The sequence below is a fragment of the Thalassophryne amazonica genome, chromosome 20, assembly GCF_902500255.1.
Source record: "Thalassophryne amazonica chromosome 20, fThaAma1.1, whole genome shotgun sequence".
NCBI lineage: Eukaryota > Metazoa > Chordata > Actinopteri > Batrachoidiformes > Batrachoididae > Thalassophryne > Thalassophryne amazonica.
This window is the reverse complement of record NC_047122.1, coordinates 66,246,608-66,270,941: the sequence shown is the minus strand read 5'-3', so window position 1 is coordinate 66,270,941 and position 24,334 is coordinate 66,246,608. Positions and strand designations below refer to the sequence as shown.

General features: G+C 43.1%; 1 protein-coding gene across 1 annotated transcript in view; it reads left to right on the top strand.

The window, feature by feature from the left end:
• The window catches only part of trappc9 (trafficking protein particle complex 9), a 417,688-nt gene that overhangs the window by 79,170 nt on the left and 314,184 nt on the right, over nucleotides 1-24,334 (top strand). Inside the window, 2 exon segments of the mRNA XM_034160137.1 lie at nucleotides 14,220-14,346; nucleotides 17,317-17,449. Coding sequence (XP_034016028.1) covers nucleotides 14,220-14,346; nucleotides 17,317-17,449 — 260 coding nt within the window.

The window sequence follows — 24,334 nt, the reverse complement described above, 5'->3', positions numbered from 1 at the left end:
GAGATATGCTCTCTCCTTCTAGTCCCCGTCAGTACTCTAGCTGCAGCATTTTGAATTAACTGAAGGCTTTTCAGGGAACTTTTAGGACAACCTGATAATAATGAATTACAATAGTCCAGCCTAGAGGAAATAAATGCATGAATTAGTTTTTCAGCATCACTCTGAGACAAGACCTTTCTAATTTTAGAGATATTGCATAAATGCAAAAAAGCAGTCTTACATATTTGTTTAATATGCGCTTTGAATGACATATCCTGATCAAAAATGACTCCAAGATTTCTCACAGTATTAGTAGAAGTCAGGGTAATGCCATCCAGAGTAAGGATCTGGTTAGACACCATGTTTCTAAGATTTGTGGGGCCAAGTACAATAACTTCAGTTTTATCTGAGTTTAAAAGCAGGAAATTAGAGGTCATCCATGTCCTTATGTCTGTAAGACAATCCTGCAGTTTAGCTAATTGGTGTGTGTCCTGTTGTGTGGGCCGCTGAAGAGGAGGTACTGCTGGCCCACCACCACCAGAGGGCGCCCTGTCTGGAGTGCGGGCTCCAGGCACCAGAGGGCGCTGCCGCCTCACAGGAGCAGCCGGGGTGACAGCTGTCACTTCTCGCCTACGACAGCTGTCACCAATCATCTGATCAGCAGTGGTATATCAGCAAGACGACATCTCCACCTCTTTGCCGAGATATCGCTCTACCTAGGAGGTACAGTACTCAGCCGACTGTGTTGTCTTTTTGACATTAACACTTTGTTACTTTTGTGCGTTAAATAGCAGACATTCTTCCGACGAGAGGTGGAGGTGGTTTTCCCGCCATACGGGTTGCTGGGTGCAAACGCACCCACATTTAACTGTTTTTGTTCCTCGCCAGCAGTACCAGATCCGACACGCGGAGGCAGTGGCCACCTGGGAGTTCGGGACTTGGCGGCTCCAGTATTCCCGGGGTTCGGTGGCGGAGGAAATCGTGTGGTTCCGGTTCTGCTTTGGACAGACGTCTCTTATCTTCGAGCCTGCCCACGTGACACATTTTGTGAATTGACTTCTTTGTCTATTGTTGTAATCTGTTGTGTTTGTTGTGCTTATTCACAACAGTAAAGTGTTGTTATTTGACTTCCTCCATTGTCCGTTCATTTGCGCCCCCTGTTGTGGGTCCGTGTTCCTACACTTTCCCAACATGTCCTCTGGCTTCATGGATAGATAAAGCTGGGTATCATCTGTGTAACAATGAAAATTTAAGCAGTGCCATCTAATAATACTGCCTAAGGGAAGCATGTATAAAGTGAATAAAATTGGTCCTAGCACAGAACCTTGTGGAACTCCATAATTAACCTTAGTCTGTGAAGAAGATTCCCCATTTACATGAACAAATTGTAATCTATTAGATAAATATGATTCAAACCACCGCAGCGCCTTTAATACCTATGGCATGCTCTAAACTCTGTAATAAAATTTTATGGTCAGCAGTATCAAAAGCAGCACTGAGGTCTAACAGAACAAGCACAGAGATGAGTCCACTGTCTGAGGCCATAAGAAGATCATTTGTAACCTTCACTAATGCTGTTTCTGTACTATGATGAATTCTAAAACCTGACTGAAACTCTTCAAATAGACCATTCCTCTGCAGATGATCAGTTAGCTGTTTTACAACTACCCTTTCAAGAATTTTTGAGAGAAAAGGAAGGTTGGAGATTGGCCTGTAATTAGCTAAGATAGCTGGGTCAAGTGATGGCTTTTTAAGTAATGGTTTAATTACTGCCACCTTAAAAGCCTGTGGTACATAGCCAACTAATAAAGATAGATTGATCATATTTAAGATCGAAGCATTAAATAATGGTAGGGCTTCCTTGAGCAGCCTGGTAGGAATGGGGTCTAATAGACATGTTGATGGTTTGGATGAAGTAACTAATGAAAATAACTCAGACAGAACAATCTGAGAGAAAGAGTCTAACCAAATACCGGCATCACTGAAAGCATTCAAAGATAACGATACGTCTTTGGGATGATTATGAGTAATTTTTTCTCTAATAGTTAAAATTTTATTAGCAAAGAAAGTCATGAAGTCATTACTAGTTAAAGGAATACTCAGCTCAATAGAGCTCTGACTCTTTGTCAGCCTGGCTATTTTCTTCAGTCAGTGATGAGTAGTAAGATGTCCTAGCTTTACGGAGGGCTTTTTTATAGAGCAACAGACTCTTTTTCCAGGCTAAGTGAAGATCTTCTAAATTAGTGAGACACCATTTCCTCTCCAACTTACGGGTTATCTGCTTTAAGCTGCGAGTTTGTGAGTTATACCACGGAGTCAGGCACTTCTGATTTAAAGCTCTCTTTTTCAGAGGAGCTATAGCGTCCAAAGTTGTCTTCAATGAGGATGTAAAACTATTGACGAGATACTCTATCTCACTTACAGAGTTTAGTAGCTACTCTGCACTGTGTTGGTATATGGCATTAGAGAACATAAAGAAGGAATCATATCCTTAAACCTAGTTACAGCGCTTTGTGAAAGACTTCTAGTGTAATGAAACTTATTCCCTACTGCTGGGTGAATCATCAGAGTAAATGTAAATGTTATTAAGAAATGATCAGACAGAAGGGAGTTTTCAGGGAATACTGTTAAGTCTTCAATTTCCATACCATAAGTCAGAACAAGATCTAAGATATGATTAAAGTGGTGGGTGGACTCATTTACATTTTGAGCAAAGTCAATTGAGTCTAATAATAGATTAAATGCAGTGTTGAGGCTGTCATTCTCAGCATCTGTGTGGATGTTAAAATCGCCCACTATAATTATCTTATCTGAGCTAAGCACTAACTCAGACAAAAGTTCTGAAAATTCACAGAGAAACTCACAGTAACGACCAGGAGGACGATAGATAACAACAAATAAAACTGGTTTGTGGGACTTACAGTTTAGATGGACAAGACTAAGAGTCAAGCTTTCAAATGAATTAAAGCTCTCTCTGGGTTTTTGATTAATTAATAAGCTGGAATGGAAGATTGCTGCTAATCCTCCGCCTCGGCCCCGTGCTACGAGCGTTATGGCAGTTAGTGTGACTCGGGGGTGTTGACTCATTTAAACTAACATATTCATCCTGCTGTAACCAGGTTTCTGTAAGGCAGAATAAATCAATATGTTGATCAATTATTATATCATTTACTAACAGGGACTTAGAAGAGAGAGACCTAATGTTTATTAGACCACATTTAACTGTTTTAGTCTGTGGTGCAGTTGAAGGTGCTATATTATTTTTTCTTTTTGAATTTTTATGCTTAAATAGATTTTTGCTGGTTATTGGTGGTCTGGGAGCAGGCACCGTCTCTACGGGGATGGGGTAATGAGGGGATGGCAGGGGGAGAGAAGCTGCAGAGAGGTGTGTAAGACTACAACTCTGCTTCCTGGTCCCAACCCTGGATAGTCACGGTTTGGAGGATTTAAGAAAATTGGCCAGATTTCTAGAAATGAGAGCTGCTCCATCCAAAGTGGGATGGATGCCGTCTCTCCTAACAAGACCAGGTTTTCCCCAGAAGCTTTGCCAATTATCTATGAAGCCCACCTCATTTTTTGGACACCACTCAGACAGCCAGCAATTCAGGGAGAACATGCAGCTAAACATGTCACTCCCGGTCTGATTGGGGAGGGGCCCAGAGAAAACTACAGAGTCCGACGTTGTTTTTGCAAAGTTACACACCGATTCAATGTTAATTTTAGTGACCTCCGATTGGCGTAACCGGGTGTCATTACTGCCGACGTGAATTACAGTCTTACCAAATTTACGCTTAGCCTTAGCCAGCAGTTTCAAATTTCCTTCAGTGTCGCCTGCTCTGGCCCCCGGAAGACAATTGACTATGGTTGCTGGTGTCGCTACCTTCACATTTCTCAAAACAGAGTCGCCAAGTTTGATCCTCGGCGGGTGTGTCGCCGAGTGGGGAAAAACGGTTAGAAATGTGAACGGGTTGGCGGTGTACACGGGGCTTCTGTTTAGGGCTACGCTTCCTCCTCACAGTCACCTAGTCGGCCTGCTTTCCCGGCTGCTCGGGATCTGCCAGAGGGAAACTAACGGCAGCTAAGCTACCTTGGTCCGCACCGACTACAGGGGCCTGGCTAGCTGTAGAATTTTCCACGGTGCGGAGCCGAGTCTCCAATTCGCCCAGCCTGGCCACCAAAGCTACGAATAAGCTACACTTATTACAAGTACCATTACTGCTAAAGGAGGCCGAGGAATAACTAAACATTTCACACCCAGAGTAGAAAAGTGCGGGAGAGACAGGAGAAGCCGCCATGCTAAATCGGCTAAGAGCTAGTAGCTGCGCTAAGCTAGCGGATTCCTAAAAACACACAAAGTGAATAATGTGTAAATAATTTAGAGGTGATTCAGCAGAGGGAGTGCTTTAGTTAAGGCACGTGAAGATTACACTGTGAAACAAATCGTTATCTAGTTAACTAGATCAATCTAACTGCGCAGATTAAACAGCTAACAGATACAGAAAAACACCGCTGTGCTGCGGAACAGGAAGTGATACAATACCGCAGTGAGAGCCAACCACTGCTGACACATGAGTGAGGCCAATCTTTTTAAAGTAGGGATGCACTGATCCACATTTTTTCACTTCAAAAACCTTTTGAATTTGAATATCTGCTGATACGATACTATTCTGACACCACAGCTCTGTTTGCTTTAATATTGTTATTATTATGATTGTTGATTTTATATGAGGATATTCTGTATCCCCAGTTATACAGCTTCATGATGAAGTGGTGTAGAGGAGGATTTTCTTAAAAAGAAGACCTGAAAGTTCAGCTACAATTCGTCATAAGGTTCATCTAAGATACAAGCCGAGATTTGATGTTTTGGTGAAACAATTAAGTGTGAATTAAGTTTATTTATTTTTTGGTGGTTTCTTGTGGCGTTTTGGAAATGCAGAAATGCACTCCTTCCTCAAAACGATACATGTAGTTTGACACAATTTTTGGGATGCCCCTGTGAAAAGAATCAAATCAAATCCATCAAATCTTGATTGATGAGAAATGGCAGGTCTTGGAAAAAAAGCATAGACTTTGTAGAGAAAAGACATCTCTCTCTCTCTCTCTCTCTCTCTCTCTCTCTCTCTCTCTCTCTCCAAGAAATTTGCTCTTTAGAATTCTGAAACACACAAATGTAAAGGAACAAAATAAATCTGATTAATAGTATACATGTTTATATACATGCGGGCCATTGTTGGGTCACTGGTTGAAGTTTCATCTCTTGATCACCAGATGGCACACCTGCCCCGAGTACATGTACTGTTTTGAGGTAGGAGCGCATGTCTGCATTTCCAAAATGCACAAGAAACCACCAAAAATAAATAAAAACACTTAATTTACTCATATTTGGAGTCAGTCTTAGTAAATCGTCACACCCGGCCGGCTGCTTTCGTCTTTCTGTTCCTGGCTAAAACAAATCCTTGTGCCTTTTAATGTGGTGCTTTTTCAAATGTTTAAGTTTTCTGTATTGTAGGTCACCATGGAGCTTCCGCCTCTCGGTACAACGGCTTTCCAAACTTTGCACGTTGCTGCCGTGCTTTGTGGCGTTTCTAGCGTAAGATATTGTCACATAGCGAGCATGTTGTGATGAAAAGTTGGACAGCAACAGTACTCCTCAGTTGCCTGCTGGCTGGCTGCAAACTGCGGAAAGGGATTTCCTAAACCAAAGTGTATCTCATTAATCCGTGTCTCATTGAGACACGCCTCCATTCAGGCACCCCCCCCCCCCCCCCCCCCCCCCCCAAACGCACTTTGCACCTGGTTACCAGAGCAGCCAACAATATGTTTCAGCACACAGACACGCGTGTGCTGAAACATATTGAATATTGCTCCTGGATCAGAAAACGCCGCAGGTTGTTTCCGAAATTTCCTATTTGTGAATTACATTGCTATCGGAACCTTATGCCGATATCGGATTGGATCGGCTCTGTCCCAATTTTCAAGACTTGGCACCCAGTGCAGCACTTTAATCCACATCATGAAGCTAAGCTAATGAACCACATGACAAAACCGTAAACAAACATGCAGCCACCAGGGAAGCTCTCCATCTGATGTCTGGTCAAAGTTTTGGGTGTGCATAAAACTTTCCGACGGATTTATCAGACATCTGCTGACAAGAAATGCATTTCACAAGGATTTGTACAGGACAAAACCGGATGCAAACATATATCTCAATTTCATACCCATTACTCAGTTGGTCACTATGTGACTTTGGCTTGACAGATGGTGCATGTGACACGGTGCGCTTAACACACACACACAGACAGTACAGGTGTGTGTAGCCAGAGTAACGATTAACTGTTAAGAACATTTTAAAGACATTTTTTCCATAATAATGAGAATATATTTTTAACAACTAAAACATCATTCAGTCATTGTTACTCGGAGTGTCCTATTTTTACCACTACAATACTACACTAAAAGGAATTGATGAGCCATGAAAACATAAATCTGTTTACTTATTACTTTTTAAACTAAATAAACTAACAAATAAAGGAGGACTTTGGATTGAAGATGTTCTTTTTTTAGTGCATGGCAGAGATGTTGCACTGTCACTGCACATTGGATTAACTTTAACATTGTACTCGGTGCAAGTACAGTATCTCAGAAAATACAAGTACTTGATCAGGGTTTCATATCGGTATTGACAGTTTGCAATGAATAAATAAATAAATAAGACGGGTTCACGTTGCGCTGAGAAAATCATCGGCGTCCTCCATACCTCAGGTGAGCTGATCAGGTCCAGGTAAGAGGCTGAAGTCTCAGTGCCATGTGGACGCTGTGATCTTCAGGTGGTGGCGTTGTGTCGTGTAGATGGAGATGCACTCAGTGACTTCAGAGCTCATCTGTACCTGAACGCTGTTAAATGGAAGACGTATAAACCAGCTCCAGACATAGAAAGATGATGTTAACTCGAGCAACCGTTCAGACAGAAGGTCACCTTGCTGTCTTTCATCAAAAAGAGGTGACCTTGTAAGTTGGCGAGACAGGCTCCCATTCATAGTCAACACACGGTTTCCACATTAGTACACAACTTTGCTTTGCCCTATTGATTTTCTGTTGAAGAGGTCACTTTTTACTCCGCTCCCTAACCCCCACCCTGTGATTACCTCTGCCAAGGAGATTACACGCTTGGTCTCTTTTGGTGGTTAGTTCACAGGATTACTCTTAAAAAAAAAAAAAAAGGAACAGATTGTTTTTTTTAATTATTTTAAATGAAAATTGATTGCAGTATTGATTGTGATAAGAACTGAAACGACTATGGTTAGGATCTGGATGTGGATCCTAGAGACAAGTACCATTTTCTGCTCTCTTTATCGTTGCTCAGTGGGCTGTTTTTAAATCTGAGGTATACTCTTTATTCTGTGTTACTCCACCCTCACCGGCCACTTTATTAGGTACACCTGTTCAACTGCTTGTTAACACAAATGGCTAATCAGCCAATCACATGGCAGCAATTCAATGAATTTAAGGATGCAGACGACTTGCTGAATTTCAAACTGAGCATCAGAATGGGGACGAACGTGGATTTAAGTGACTTTGAACGTGGTATGATTGTTGGTTCCAGACAGGTTGGTCTGAGTTTTTCACAAACTGCTGAGCTACTGGGATTTTCACCCACAACCATCTCTAGGGTTTACAGAGAATGATCCGAAAACGAGAAGATATCCAGTGAGCAGCAGTTGTGGAGATGAAAATGCCTTGTTGATGTCAGAGGAGAATGGACAGACTGGGTGAATGGGCGACTGTGTGATGTCATCATGTCATTGTGGACCAACATCTCTGAGGAATGGTAAATAAATAGACTGCATTTATATAGCACTTTTCCGTCTGCGTCAGACTCTCAAAGCACTTTACAATGATGCCTCACATTCAACCATTCACGCAAACACACTTGCCCACCAATGTCAGGGTGCTGCTATGCAAGGTGCTCACTACACACCGCCAGCAACTAGGGGATTAAGGATCTTGCCCAAGGGCCCTTAGTGATTTTCCAGTCAGGCTGGGGTTTGAACTGAGGATCCTCTGGTCTCAAGCCCAACGCTTAAACCACTAGATCATCACCTCACCACCCAGTATCTCTGAGGATTGTTTCCAACACCTTGTTGAATCTAGGCCACAAAGAATTAAAGCAGTTCTGAAGACAAAAGGGGTGCAGCCCAGTACTAGCAAGGTGTACCTAATAAAGTGGCCGGCGAATGGCGTATTGTTTTAAAAGTAGTGAAAATTTGTGCTTTATTCATTACATATACACTGTATATATTCAATGGGAAGAACACACATACACACACACGCACAAGGGTCGGCTGAAAAGTTCTTCTTCCTACACAATTATTTCAGTAACAAGCAACATCTTCACATGAATCATATCAGCTTAAAGCTTGGGATGTCCTCTATCCGGCGGTGTCCTCACATAGTCACCCTTCTTTTCCAATGCTGCACAAGTTTTTGCATCCCGTCAGTGTAGAAATCTGGTATCTTCTCTGACAACCAGCAACACACAGCTGCTTGTACCTCTGCATCGTTAGTGTGACGTGTCCCCTCAGGTGTTCTTTCAGCTGGAGAACAAGGAAAAAGTTGAAGGGCGCGAAATCCAAACTGTGCTCTGTGTGTGTGTGTGTGTGTGTGTGTGTGTCTGTGTGTGTGTGTGTGTGGTAAGATTTGAGCCGCTGCAGTGCATCCTGTGCTTGTCAACTCGTGTTTTGCTTCTTTTCCAAGATAAACCACCTTCACGTATGCACAGGCCTTTTGCAAAGTGTCCACATATTGGTCAGAGCTTATCTGGATGTTGTGGAGCGCCCCCTATGGGCCTGCTCACGCAGACTCGTCGTGGCTGAATTTTCGCCCTTCAAACTCCGCTCCACGGCCTGACTGTACTGACACCCACACAGGCATCACCAGAAGCAGCACTCATTTCCTGTTGAATGTCCCCAGATGAACAGCCCCCCACCGTGAGAAATTCATTCACAGAAAATCGTTTCAAACGCACGTCCATCTACGTCGCCACTTTTTTTTTTTTTTTACCAATTACTGTGTGCATGATATTACGATTCTGCACATGCTTAAAACTGTGATAGTCGATAAGTAAATTATTATTCCCGTATCAGTTTTCACTCCGATATTTTGGCTGTTAATGAAATACACTCAACAAAAATATAAATGCAACACTTTTGGTTTTGTTCCCATTTTGTATGAGATGAACTCAAAGATCTAAAACTTTTTCCACATACACAATATCACCATTTCCCTCAAATATTGTTCACAAACCAGTCTAAGTCTGTGATAGTGAGCACTTCTCCTTTGCTGAGATAATCCATCCCACCTCACAGGTGTGCCATATCAAGATGCTGATTAGACACCATGATTAGTGCACAGGTGTGCCTTAGACTGTCCACAATAAAAGGCCACTCTGATAGGTGCAGTTTTATCACACAGCACAATGCCACAGATGTCGCAAGAGTTGAGGGAGCGTGCAATTGGCATGCTGACAGCAGGAATGTCAACCAGAGCTGTTGCTCGTGTACTGAATGTTCATTTCTTTACCATAAGCCGTCTCCAAAGGCGTTTCAGAGAATTTGGCAGTACATCCAACCAGCCTCACAACCGCAGACCACGTGTAACCACACCAGCCCAGGACCTCCACATCCAGCATGTTCACCTCCAAGATCGTCTGAGACCAGCCACTCGGACAGCTGCTGAAACAATCGGTTTGCATAACCAAAGAATTTCTGCACAAACTGTCAGAAACCATCTCAGGGAAGCTCATCTGCATGCTCGTCGTCCTCATCGGGGTCTCGACCTGACTCCAGTTCGTCATCGTAACCGACTTGAGTGGGCAAATGCTCACATTCGCTGGCGTTTGGCCCGTTGGAGAGGTGTTCTCTTCACGGATGAATCCCGGTTCACACTGTTCAGGGCAGATGGCAGACAGCGTGTGTGGTGTCGTGTGGGTGAGAGGTTTTCTGATGTCAATGTTGTGGATCGAGTGGCCCATGGTGGCGGTGGAGTTATGGTATGGGCAGGCGTCTGTTATGGATGAAGAACACAGGTGCATTTTATTGATGGTATTTTGAATGCACAGAGATACTGTGACGAGATCCTGAGGCCCATTGTTGTGCCATACATCCAAGAACATCACCTCATGTTGCAGCAGGATAATGCACGGCCCCATGTTGCAAGGATCTGTACACAATTCTTGGAAGCTGAAAATGTCCCAGTTCTTGCATGGCCGGCATACTCACCGGACATGTCATCCATTGAGCATGTTTGGGATGCTCTGGACCGGCGTATACGACAGCGTGTACCAGTTCCTGCCAATATCCAGCAACTTCGCACAGCCATTGAAGAGGAGTGGACCAACATTCCACAGGCCACAATTGACAACCTGATCAACTCTATGTGAAGGAGATGTGTTGCACTGCATGAGGCAAATGGTGGTCACATCAGATACTGACTGGTATCCCCCCCCAATAAAACAAAACTGCACCTTTCAGAGTGGCCTTTTATTGTGGGCAGTCTAAGGCACACCTGTGCACTAATCATGGTGTCTAATCAGCATCTTGATATGGCACACCTGTGAGGTGGGATGGATTATCTCAGCAAAGGAGAAGTGCTCACTATCACAGATTTAGACTGGTTTGTGAACAATATTTGAGGGAAATGGTGATATTGTGTATGTGGAAAAAGTTTTAGATCTTTGAGTTCATCTCATACAAAATGGGAGCAAAACCAAAAGTGTTGCGTTTATATTTTTGTTGAGTGTAATTGTGTTGAATGCAAAACCTTTCAGTCAACCTTCATAGTTGATTTGGCCCAATACATCATACTGCAAAGCATATTATTATTTATTTATTTTCATTTTACCCCAAAATCACCTTGACATGTACAGTAGTGATGTCACAATGGCAAAGTGTTACTTCTCTCTCAGCTCTCTTACACAGATAAAATCACCAAATATCAAAATTCTTTCCAGTAGAGTCCCAATTAAACTGAATGGGCTTCACCTTACAGCCTGTTAGATAAAATGCCGTGTGACTGGGATTAATTAGTTAAATTAATTGGGTGACTTGGTAAAAGGACTTTTGTCCACTCTGCTTGGAATACGTTGCAAGAGTACTTGAGGCCAACTCCACAATGTGCACCTGTTTTTACAATATACTTTTAATTTTTATATATAATATTTTTTATATTTTTATTTGTCTTTTATTTGTGTCTGTCTAATTGGGTAACTGTTTGCTGCAGCCTGTCTTGAGCAGGTCTCCCTTGAAAAAGAGGTTCTTAATCTCAGCTGGAATTTACTGGTTAAATAACACATTTCTGAACCAGTTAGAGAAGTTGAAGTTTCCAGTGTTCTTGTGTTTTGGGGTAGTTGAAAAAATATAAACAGCTGCTGCTGCACGATGCTTGGCTTTAAATTCAGTTACTTTCTTTGCATAAGTCCAGAGTATGAAACTTGTTCGGTTTCATACTTTCATTTTTAACTGATTGTATTTTTTTTTCTCTGTACATCACATTCGTGAACTTGAATCAGAAACACTTTCTGATGCCATTTACTTATATACCGTCTCACACTGGCGAGAATAAAATTAAAATGCTCCTTTCTGAGTGATGCTGAGACCCCATTGCAGAGCACTACTAATTTAACTTTGTGTCATTCTACACGACCCAATCTGCTTTATTTGCTTTTCAATATAAAGATAACCTAAGTGGGGAAAAATGCTAAATACACAGAGCTTTGTACGAGTATATAAAATGAAGTGGCTGCACAGTAGCTTAAACATAATGGTCCGTGTTGCACAGCCGTCTAGTGTAACGGCCTCGTTAACCTTTTCAAGGCTGAATGCAAATGAGCTCGTTCCAGTTGGTGAACACTGATATTTCTGTAAATCTGCTGTAGTGCGACCAAGGAGAATTTAAATCACGTTCTTGGCACCTCGGCTCAGCTCTTCGGCAGCCGTCCCTCCAGTGAGGTAGCGTCTGCAGTTTGGGGATTGATGCAGTCATTACGTCACCTCAGTCTGCCTCGCTCAACCAGCCGTTATGTACGGGGAATGTAAACACAGTTGGTCATCGGGGGCAGGATTATGAATTTAATGAAACCTCTGAAGCCAAGTGGATGATTTTTCTGACTCAGATGAGTCCAAGGTGACCTGTCCTGCTATTCTCTCAGTAACTGTGCACTAATGGTTTGCTTTCATATTTTTGATGGCCGTCAGACTGACAGCATGTTGTCTGGTTTAGCACACTTTAACACTCACCAGTGGTCTTGCATATGTTCCTCAGATCACTTGTGAGACTGATGCTGAGTCTGTATGAAGCTGTTTGGGAGTTTAAACCCTTTCTGATCATTCTTCTGTGTTTGATTGTGGGTGATTTGGTTTTAATCTGTTCACGGCTCAACACGACTCGAGACCCTCGAGAACATTTATGCTGCGTAGAACCATTTTTTCCCCTGGAAATGTTCCTGTCATCCTGACATTCTTAAATTTCACAACATCATGACTGGATCACAATGATGGATTGATGACACAGCTGGCAAGAGACTTCACACGGAACTCAAACTGTGAATCAGACAGCTGGGCATTATTCTTTTTTCATTTCAGAAAATGAATTGAAGCCTCGTCTGCAAAGTGTCAAATAAGACCCGAAGGACTCAATTGCAGAAATTCACTTTTAATTTTGTTTTAAACTAGATGGGCACTTGGAATACATTTCTCCATTAAGGCACAAAAGATACCTGCAGTGTTGATGAAAGCCAACTGGATCTGTCTCTGCACCAAGTTTCAGAAAACACACATCTCACCAGTCAAAAAGTTACATTCATTATTTTAAATGTGGTGCTACTACTTAATGCAATAAGAATTTAATTGGCACATTATTTATTAACCTCATTAAATGTAATTCAATCTTTTAAACAGAGCACATTAGTTATGAAGCAAATACTTCGTTAATGAGCGGAAGCTAACAAGCTAATTTGCATGAGGAACAAGAACTCGAGTAAACTGCTTCTTGTCGCCGCTGACATCTGTTCAGAGCTCAGGTTGTGCATGTTTACATTTCACAGTGCCTCTTTCAGGTTAGTATACAGGAGCAGCTCGTTATATTTGTAGATGGTGCCATCTTGTGGCCACAGATGATAATGTTTCTTTCATGTAAAGTGTGTTTTTCAGTGTGTGTGTTGCACCTGTCAAAAAATGTCTCTTGAAGGGGAAAAACATTTGCTGGAGTATAAGTCCCACCTTTTTCTGTATTATCAGATATTTAATTTAGGATTTTTTTTTTTTGCCTTGTTGGAGAGTACTTTTTATTATTGCCATTTATTCTGTTATTATTGGACTTTACTTTGTTTCGTGCTTTGAAAAGCCCTCGAAAAGCCCTACATAAATGCTGTATTTTCCATAGTATAAGTTGTGCTTGTTAAAAATCTCTATTGAAAAGAAAGGACCCATATATAAATTGCACTGGAGTATAAGTCGCAGCTTTTTTCTGTATTATCAGCTCTTTAATTTGGGATGTTTGGACGTTATTGTAGTGTAATGTTTATTATTGGGATTTATGCTTTTATTATCAGTTTTTAAATGGTTATTATGATAATAATAATAATAAATAAAGTGTGTGAATTTTTTTTTTCTTTCAGTATATAAGTTGTAGGACCCTCAAAGCTAGTAAAAAAAACAAAACCTCGCATCATACTCTGGAAAATATGCTGTATCACTTTTAAATATATCAAAGGACCAGCAAAAGAAGTAAAAAAAAAAAAAAAAAAAAAAATTCATAAAATAAAAATGACCACAACTTACAATCTGTAAGGTGTGGAAACAAAGATGAGGTGTACCAGTTGCAATCTGAGGGAGCCCAGGACCCGGAGCTGATCTGTAGTCTGCTGGGTGTGGTGAAGTGCAGCACCACCACGTGAACTTTGATAATTAATTCAAAAATACAATTGGATATATTTCTCTCCTTTTGATAAACGGCCTGTGACATCACATAAAATCATAAAATCACATAAAAGTAAAATGTGACATCATCTAACTTATGCATCTCCTCCTTGATTTTTGGTCTTTTCAAATTTACATGATCAGGACTTTTTTGTTTTTAAAATGAAGGCTGGAGGTTGGGAATAGTATTTTTTTTTTAATATATGAAATGCACTTTCTTTTCAGTTTTCTTCCTGTGTTACTGATAATGTTCCATCTTCTGTTCAGGGTTTGCTGACATCTGGAGTAGAATTTGAATCCCTCCCTGCGGCGCTGTCGCTGCCTGCAGAGTCTGGCCTGTACCCCGTCACTCTGGTCGGTGTCCCACGTACAGCTGGCAACATCACTGTCAACGGTGAGGCCTGCTGAGAACTTATTCAGTCATGCTGATCTCAGCTGTAACAATAAATCAAATCTGTTGTGATTTCTGCTCAATGCAGTTTAATTTGTGTCCTATAATTTTAGAGCTGTTCAGTTTATATAATGTTTTTCCACTCGTCACTCATATTAGGTGTCTCTAAAATAGCTGTGCCACCTAGTGTGCATTATGGCAAAAAATATTTCACTTACCAAAAAGCTGGTTATTTCAGAAGTAGGAGGGGACCTGATCCAATCCTGTGTCAGTACAGGGCCGATTCACTTACCAATCCAAGTCCTTGAAATGTCACATATGGCAAATTAATTAATTTGGCTCAACTTAAAAAATCACACATAATGAGCGCTGAATTGTGTGAGCAATCCAAACTTTTGCATGTTGGGGCAGAGACAGTTTTGGAATTTATTTACTAAGACTAAATGTGGGTGGTAACGTGATGTAGGTGTTGTGAAAGTGTAGTGACACGGACCCACAACAGGGGGCGCAAATGAACGGTCAATAGATGAGCCAAAAAGTAACAATTTAATGTTGTGAAATGTGCACAACGAATATACAGACAATCTCAGAATATGATTACAGTCAAATTACAAAGGTGACGTGTGGGCAGGCTCGAGGATAGAAGACGTCTGTCCTGAGAAGGGCCGGAACCACACGATTTCTGCCACCACCGAACCTGGTAAATACTGGAGCCGCCAAGTCCCGAATTCCCAGGTGATCACCGTCTCCGACTGTCGGATCTGGTACTGCTGGCGAGAACAAAGACAGTCAAGTGTGGGTGTGTGTACACCCAGTAACAACAACGGTGGGAATGCCACCTCCACCTCTCACTCAGTATGTGATGAGTACCGCAGAGATTCCTCAGGGGAAAAGAGTGCCGTCCTGCACTCACTCAGCTTCCACAGATAGAGGAACCGGTACTCCTGCAAACACTCACAATATACAGATATATTGTAACACAAAACGGCTGAGGATATTACCTTCAATGAAGTACGATATCTCGGCGATTAGGTGGAGATGACGTCTGGGTTTTATGGAGTGAGGTGATGAAGAATGAGTGACAGCTGTCAGGAAGTAATGAGTAACAGCTGTCACTCCCGGCTGTGTCCGTGGCGGCAGCGCCCTCTCGTGCCTGAAGCCCGCACTTCAGGCAGGGCGCCCTCTGGTGGTGGGCCAGCAGTACCTCCTCTTCTGGCGGCCCACACAACAGTAGGCAGCAGTATGTCAAGGATTTTGTGTGTGTTAACGGCTGTAAGTCCACTTCAAGATATGTGCCTTTGTTACATACAAACTCTGCTACAACTGTGTTCATGCACTCGCAGTAAAAAAAAAAAAAAGAAAAGAAAAAAAATCTCCATTAACATTCAGGACAAAGTGTCCGTCGTCTCAAAATGTGTACGTAGCCAAACTGGCTGAAAGTTCACAGCTCTGGAAAACAAGTTATTTCCAACAGTTGCCGAGTGTGTGCTCATTCTCACTAGACAATGTGGACATCCTCGTCTCTTGTTTAAAAAAGAAAGAAAGAAAAAGTTATAAACTCAGATCAGTTTTGCTCCTTTTCTCTTTTTTTGTACTTTTCATGGTTTTGACAAAGGGATTTTTATTATTCACTCATACTGTTCATGTTGAAATTGAATCCAACTTTTAATTATTTTATGATATTCTGTAAAACATTGTACACAGTGTTCTCATTCAGGACCGCAGAGAAAGGATCCTAATTTTTTTCATGACTCATTAAGTTATTGTTAATGGCATCTTTATTCTCGGTACAATATCTCAGAATAACTAACTTGTGCTGATATTATTTCATGTCGACTTTATTTCTCTGTTCAAATACTGAACATTACTGTAGAAACATGACTTATAACTGTTTTAATTGCTAAGTCAAACTGTGTTTTCCATTAGTGCAGCCTGAATTAGTGCCTGAAAAATCTTAAGTACTACGGACACTTTTACTGCTGTGCACATAATCGTCCTACCGTTGGTGACGGATGTGTATTCTTTACTGGATTGTCACCACGTGCACCAATTCTAATAAAGACTCGGACTGCTGTATTTCACAAAATTTTCAAAATCACCTCATGAAATTCTCATGGAATTTCTTAAATTTCTTGCTCCAATGTGTTGGAAAATTTCATAGCATCCAGAACCCTTTGTGCCTCCGGCCTCAGGGTTTACTTTTCCTCTGATGTCACCGTTACTGAGTCACATCCCTGCAACACGACCATCATCACATCTCAACAAAATGTTAACTCAACTATACTGGAAGCACGGGCGATTTAAAACGTTAATGCTAACACTTGGCCCATAAGCTGGGAGCTGAGATACGATGCAGGAATAATGGGAATGTGTGCATCACCAGCCCTAACCGGAATGTAAAAATATAGTTAAAACCCAAATGCAAACACAGAGCCGAAGTGTTAACACTCACCATCTGTCACCGTGTTCCACACAACAGAAGCTGCGTCTGTTATCTTTTTCCTCTTAAAATGTTCCAAAGCATTTGTTTTTCTTTTTACTGTCTCCTTTATGCTTCCTGTCAGATGGTCTGTTTAACAGCAGTTCAACATGGAAACATGTTAATACAACAAACTACAGTAAAAGATTTAACAGTGTTTGTTGTTACAATTTCCTTTTTAAATTAAACAATTATAATGGTATAAAAGTGTACAACCTTTAGGTTAAGATTTAAGTCATCAAAAAAAATTCTTTGGCACCACTATAATTTTATTTATTAATTAGCCTTTAATAAATACTCATATGGGGCAATTTTTTTTTCTTCCTGGTTATTTGCTTACATTTATATTTAGCCATGAGTGTTTCACAAGATATTTCTATGGCCTTCACCAAATGATATTGAATCTTTGTTGATTTGTGAAGTCAAATTCCTCACAAGCTTCTAAACTTTAGATTTGTCTTTTGTACGTTCCTCTTTCTTCCATTTAACCCCAGGTTACCACACGTCGGTGTTTGGCGTGACCAGTGAGTGTCTCCTTGATAGCCTTCCGATTGTGAAGACTGGGGGCTGTTTGGTGGAGGTGGTCCCGGCCCTTCCTCGTCTGCAGCTCAGCACCTCACTCCCCCGGTGAGAACCCGTCTGACACAGTTACAGGAACATCTCATCTGAATTTAATCTGCTGTGTCTTTGGATAGTTGTTCCTTATGCTTGATCACAGCTCAATGAAAGAAACAGTCAATCATGTAAATTCACCTGAAATTCAAGTTATTTTCAGTTCCTTTTTAAGTTTTGCACAGTTCAAGGTGATTCAGCTTTTCAGGAAATGACCAGACTAAAAGGTTGGGGATGAATTACTGTTTCTAAGTGACAGAGTAACAGACACCATGTCACCCTAACAAGGACGATGACGGCAGCCATCAGCAGTCAGCATCAAAACACACAGTTGATGAAGATCTTTTTGTTGTTTGTTGCTGGCAGAAGTTTTGTATTCCGTGTAAAAATGGATTGAAGGTTTTTAGTGTCATGTTTGCAGTTGGATCTGTGCAAGACGCACAAGGCGTGGCGCCTTCCAAGATGGCGCCACGTGAAGGCACCCTGGTATTCTGGTGCTCCCTGTTTTGTCTGTTTTTGTGCGTGAATCGTGTGTCATTGTGTCCCTACACCCGCGAGGAGCTTCTAAACATCAAATCATCAACACCCATGGACATTACGGCAGTTTTTTAGTGCCTGCAGCTGAACTGGTTCGCTTTTTGGCCAAAAAAGTGAGACGACGGCGGAGAGGAAAACGAGCTGGAGCTCTCGTGCGCCTCAGACGAAGGGGCACTCGCACGCCCCTACCTGGGATATTTCTCTCCTACGTCCACTCACTCCACAACAAGATGGATGAGCTGGCACTGCTGATGAAGAAGAATAGAGATTTCTCCTCATCTTGTGTACTGTGCTTCACGGAGACGTGGTTAAATGCACAGACACCGGACTGCGCGCTCCAACTAGAGGGATTCCGACTCCTCCGTGCAGACAGAGACCGAGCACTCTCTGGTGGAAAAACAAGAGGGGGTGGACTCTGGTTCTATATCAACAACACTGCTGTCCCTCTCTGGAATATCTCTTCATAAACTGCAGACCGTTCTACTCTCCACGCGAGTTTAACTCTTTCATACTTTGCTCTGTGTATATTCCACCGAGCGCAGACGTGCACGAGGCCGAGCGCGCGCTCACGGATCAGATTATGAGCGTGGAGAGAGACTTTCCGGACTCTCTTGTTATAATTCTTGGTAATTTTAACAAAGGGAATCTCAGTCAGGAATTACCAAAATACAAACAGTTTGTTAAATGCCTGACCACAGAAGGGAGCACGTTAGATCATTGTTACACGACAGTGAGCGGCGCCTACCACGCGGTGGCCCGTGCAGCTTTGGGACTCTCAGATCACGTGATGGTCCACTTGATCCCCACGTACAGACAGAGACTTAAACTCTCTAAACCTGTTGTGAGGACGTCTAAAGTGTGGAGCAATGAAGCTGTAGAGGAGCTACACGCGTGCTTGGCCACCACGGATTGGAACAGACAGTCTAGATGACTACACGGACACTGTGACGTCATATATTCATTTCTGTGAAGACAGCATCATCCCACAGCGTACCAGGGTGAGATATAACAATGACAAGCCCTGGTTCACACCTAAACTCCAGCAGCTCCGTCAGCAGAAAGAGGTGGCTTTCAGAGAAGGAGGCAGAGACAGCTATAGAGGTGCAAAGTACAGATTTAGCAAGGAGGTGGCAAAGGCTAAATCCATGTACAGTTCACGTCTGCAGCAAAGGTTCTCTACCAATGACTCGGCCTCTGTGTGGAGGGGGTTGAAAGAGATCACCAACTACAAGCCCAAAGCACCTCGTTCTATTGACGACCTGAAGCTGGCCATCGACCTGAACGTCTTCTATTCATGCTTTGAAGACAAGGACTCACACCTCCCCACCCCCCACACAACTGGATATTCAAACACTCTGGACCTCCCCCCTCTCACTGCTGCCCTCTCCACTCCCCCTGTTGCCCTCTCGGTCCAAGAGGAGGACGTGAGGAGACATTTCAAAAGGCTGAATCCACGTAAGACCCCGGGCCCAGACTGTGTCTCTCCTGCCACCCTGAGACACTGTGCTGATGAGCTGGCCCCAGTCTTCACGGGGATCTTCAACACCTCCCTGGAGTCATGCCATGTTCCAGTCTGTTTCAAGTCCTCAATCATAGTTCCAGTCCCCAAGAAACCACGCATCACTGGACTTAATGACTACCGTCCTGTGGCTCTCACGTCTGTAGTCATGAAGACCTTCGAACGCCTGATTTTATCCCACCTGAAGTCCATCACCGACCCCCTCCTGGACCCCCTGCAGTTTGCCTACAGAGCCAACAGGTCTGTAGATGACGCCATAAACCTAGCCCTGCACTCCATCCTGCAGCACCTGAACTCCCCAGGAACCTATGCTAGGATCCTGTTTGTGGACTTCAGCTCTGCATTCAACACCATCCTTCCAGCTTTACTCCAGGACAAGCTTTCTCTGCTCCACGTACCCAATTCCACCTGCAGGTGGATCACAGACTTCCTGACGGACCGGAGTCAGCATGTGAGGCTGGGAAAAAATGTCTCGAACACTCAGGCTCTCAGCACAGGATCTCCACAGGGCTGTGTCCTTTCCCCGCTGCTCTTCTCCCTGTACACTAACTGCTGCACCTCCAGCCACGACTCTGTAAAGCTCATTAAGTTTGCGGACGACACCACCCTCATCGGACTCATTTCGGATGGGGATGAGTCTGCCTACAGGAGGGAGGTGGACCAGCTGGTGACCTGGTGCAGCAGCAACAACTTGGAGCTCAACGCCCAGAAAACAGTGGAGATGATCGTGGACTTCAGGAAAGCCACAGAACGCCCCCACCAACAGCCCCATCACCACTGTGGTCTGTCACTGCTTCCTCGGCACCACCATCACCCAGGACCTCAAGTGGGAGTCAACCATCAGCTCCCTCATCAAGAAGGCCTAGCAGAGGATGTACTTCTTGCGGCAGCTGAAGAAGGCCAAGCTGCCTGTCCAGCTGATGGTGCAGTTCTACACGGCCATCATCGAGTCCATCCTCTGCTCCTCCATCACGGTGTGGTACTCCGGGGCCACAGCCAGGGACAGACACAGACTGCAGCGCATTGTGGCCTCTGCTGAGAAGGTGATCGGCTGTAGCCTTCCATCTCTCCACGACCTGCACGTCTCCAGGACTCTGGGCCGAGCAGGTCGGATCACAGCTGACCCTTCTCACCCTGCACATGGTCTATTCAAACCACTCCCCTCGGGCAGGAGGCTACGGTCCATCTGGACCAGAACCGCCCGCCATAAGAACAGTTTCTTCCCCTCTGCCGTTAGACTCATGAACTCCTCATAACTCAGCCACCTTAAGCTTAACTCTGTCACTTTATCATTTTATCACGGGTCACTTTAGACAGTGTACTTTGGTTTTTAATTGCACTCCTCCCACTGCACTGTTTTTTCTGTTTCTCTATTTTTCTGTTGCACACAGCCTTTCATATTTCATATTTCTTTTTTTTTAATCTTATATTTTATCTTATTTTGACACATATGTTATATTTTATCCTAGCATTTTATCTCTTCTTAATGTTGCACCATTGTACCGAAGCAAATTCCTAGTCTGTGAATCCTGTTCACTAGCAATGGCAGTAAACTTCTTCTGATTCTTCTGATTCTGAAAGTCCGAAAGGAGTTCTGAGATAACAAGAAAGAGGAGCTGCTATGACGAGAATTTGGGCTGAGCATTATGTATTTTAGCATGATGTATTTTAGTGTGTTGTCACTTTGAACCAGTGGTGGGTGATAGTTTAGCATAAAGATATCACTTTTTATTATGTTCTGTTTTCAAGACTATTTACCAAAATATTGAAGAGGAAAGAAGGGGGACCGGAGGGTGTGTTCCAACTATAGGGGGATCACACTCCTCAGCCTCCCCGGTAAGGTCTATTCCAGAGTACTGGGGAGGAGAATTCGAACGATGGTCGAACCTCGGATTCAGGAGGAGCAGTGTGGTTTTCATCCTGGTCACGGTACACTGGACCAGCTCTACACGCTCCATCGGGTGCTCGAGGGTTCATGGGAGTTCGCCCAACCAGTCCACATGTGTTTTGTGGATCTGGAGATGGCGTTTGACCGTGTCCCTCGGGGCACCCTGTGGGGGGTGCTCCGGGAGTACGGGGTCCGGGGCCCTTTGCTAAGGGCTATCCGGTCCCTGTATTGACTTACTACCGGCATTGCTGGTAGTAAGTCAAACCTGTTTCCTGTGCACATTGGCGTCCGCCAGGGCTGCCCTTTGTCACCGGTTCTGTTCATTATTTTTATGGACAGAATTTCTAGGCGCAGCCAGGGTGTAGAGGGGGTCTGGTTTGGGAACCACAGAATCTCGTCTCTGCTGTTTGCGGACGATGTGGTTCTGTTGGCTTCGTCAAATCAGGACCTTCAGCGTGCAATGGGGCGGTTTGCAGCCGAGTGTGAAGCGTCTGGGATGAGAATCAGCACCTCCAAATCCGAGGCCATGGTTCTCGACCAGAAAAAGGTGCTTTGCCCTCTTCAGGTTGGTGGAGTGTCCTTGCCTCAAGTGGAGGAGTTTAAGTATCTTGGGGTCTTGTTCATGAGTGAGGGACGGATGGAGCGTGAGATCGATAGACGGATTGGTGCACCAGATATAGCATCTGGTGCAGCATCTGCTGTGATGCGGTCGCTGTATCGGACCGTCGTGGTGAAGAGAGAGCTGAATAGGGGGCAAAGCTCTCGATTTACTGATCGATCTACGTTCCAATCCTCACCTATGGTCATGAGATTTGGCTCATGACCGAAAGAATGAGATCACGAGTACAAGCGGCTGAGCTGAGTTTTCTCCGCAGGGTGGCTGGGCGCTCCCTTAGAGATTGGGTGAGGAGCTCGGTCACTTGGGAGGCTGCTCCTCCACGTCGAAAGGAGTCAGTTGAGGTGGCTCGGGCATCTTTTCCGGATGCCCCCTGGACGCCTCGCTGGAGAGGTGTTCCGGGCACGTCCCATTGGGACGAGGCCCCGGGGAAGACCCAGGACACGCTGGAGGAACTACATCTCTCGACTGGCTTGGGAACGCCTCAGGGTTCCCCCGGAGGAGCTGGGGGAGGTGTGTGTGGATTGGGAGGTCTGGGCGGCTTTGCTTGAGCTGCTGCCCCCGTGACCCGACTCTGGATAAAGCAGAAGAAAATGGATGGATGGATGGATGGATTGAAGAGGAAAACCAAACTGTTATCGCTATTTTTAAAATGTAAGTCTGTAACTCTACTTAAAAAAATGCAGAGCTCGAAATAGTACGTGCTTGTGCTAGTTTGTGCACATATTATTCGAGCAGTGCACGTAATTTTATACTACACTAACACTGGTGCAAGTAACTTTATCCAAGTTTTATCAACTATAAGCACCAGTAGAATGAACCAATAAAGGAATAAATAAGGAAAAAACAATTTCCAGTGTGTTGTCTTTGTCTTCCCTGCGTTTAATGACTCTCATACGTGGAGCGAGTTGCTGTGACGATTTGTTTGCGTGCGCATGTGAAAAAAACTGTCTGGCTGCAGGCTGCTAGTTTCCTTGCTCTCCACTCAAACTCTCTCATCACTGTGTTTAAAAAAAAAAAGGACATAAGTCCTGCTCACAGACTGATTGCCAGAGACAGGACATGTCCACATCAAGTATATCTCCAGACATCTCCACATTTACTCATATATACACATATACATATATACACATATATATACACAAACATAAATATACACCTACACATACCTACTTACATACAAAATACTATATATTTACAAGCCGAAGCAAAAAACAAAAACACCCTAACCCTCATTACCCTTCCTCCTCCCTATACCCAGAAAAAAACATATTTTTGTACCACTGTTTGAACTGGTTCATGCTTGGACATTGCTTGAGCCCCACTCCCAATCTGTTCCACATCCTCACCCCACAGACAGAAATACAGAAACCTTTTAATGTTGTTCGTGCCCACTGATGCTTTAAATTAAATTTCCCCCTCAGACTGTAATCCCCTGATCTGTTAAAAAACATATTTTTAATATTTGCTGGAAGTAAATTGTTTATTGCTTTATACACAATTTGTACTGTTTGAAAATTAACCAAGTCTGTGAATTTTAAGAATTTGGATTGTAAAAATAGTGGATTTGTATGATCTCTATATCCAGTATTATGAATAATTCTTATAGCTCTTTTCTGCATTACTGATAGTGATTGTGTTGTACCTTTATAAGTATTACCCCATACCTCTGCACAGTACTGTAAATATGGTAAAACCAGTGAGCAGTAAAGAATGCGGAGTGAGTTGTGGTCCAGAATATGTTTCGCTTTGTTTAGAACTGAAATGCTTCTTGACAGTTTACTTTGTATATGTTTTATATGAGTCTTCCAGTTTATCTTATCATCTATTATCACCCCCAGAAACTTATTTTCATGTACCCTTTCAATATCTACCCCCTCGACTTGTAACTGAACCTGTATGTCTGTATTACAGTAGCCAAATAACATGTATTTTGTTTTACTTAAGTTTAATGATAATTTGTTTCTGTCAAACCATATTTTCAATTTTCCCATTTTTATACTGATCCTCCTCAGTAACTCCTGCAAATCCCCCCCTGAACAAAAAATGCTTGTGTCATCTGCAAATAATACTAATTTTAATATTTTGGAAACATTGACAATATCATTTATATAAATTAGAAACAGTTTTTGACCCAATACTGACCCCTGTGGGACGCCACAAGCATTGTCCAAGCATGATGATGTATATTCCCCCAACTTCACAAACTGTTTTCTGTTACTTAAGTAGCTTCTCACCCAGTGCAACACCAACCCCCTAATCCCATACTGTTCAAGTTTATTGATTAATATGTCATGATTGATTGTATCAAAAGCCTTTTTAAGGTCTATAAATATTCCA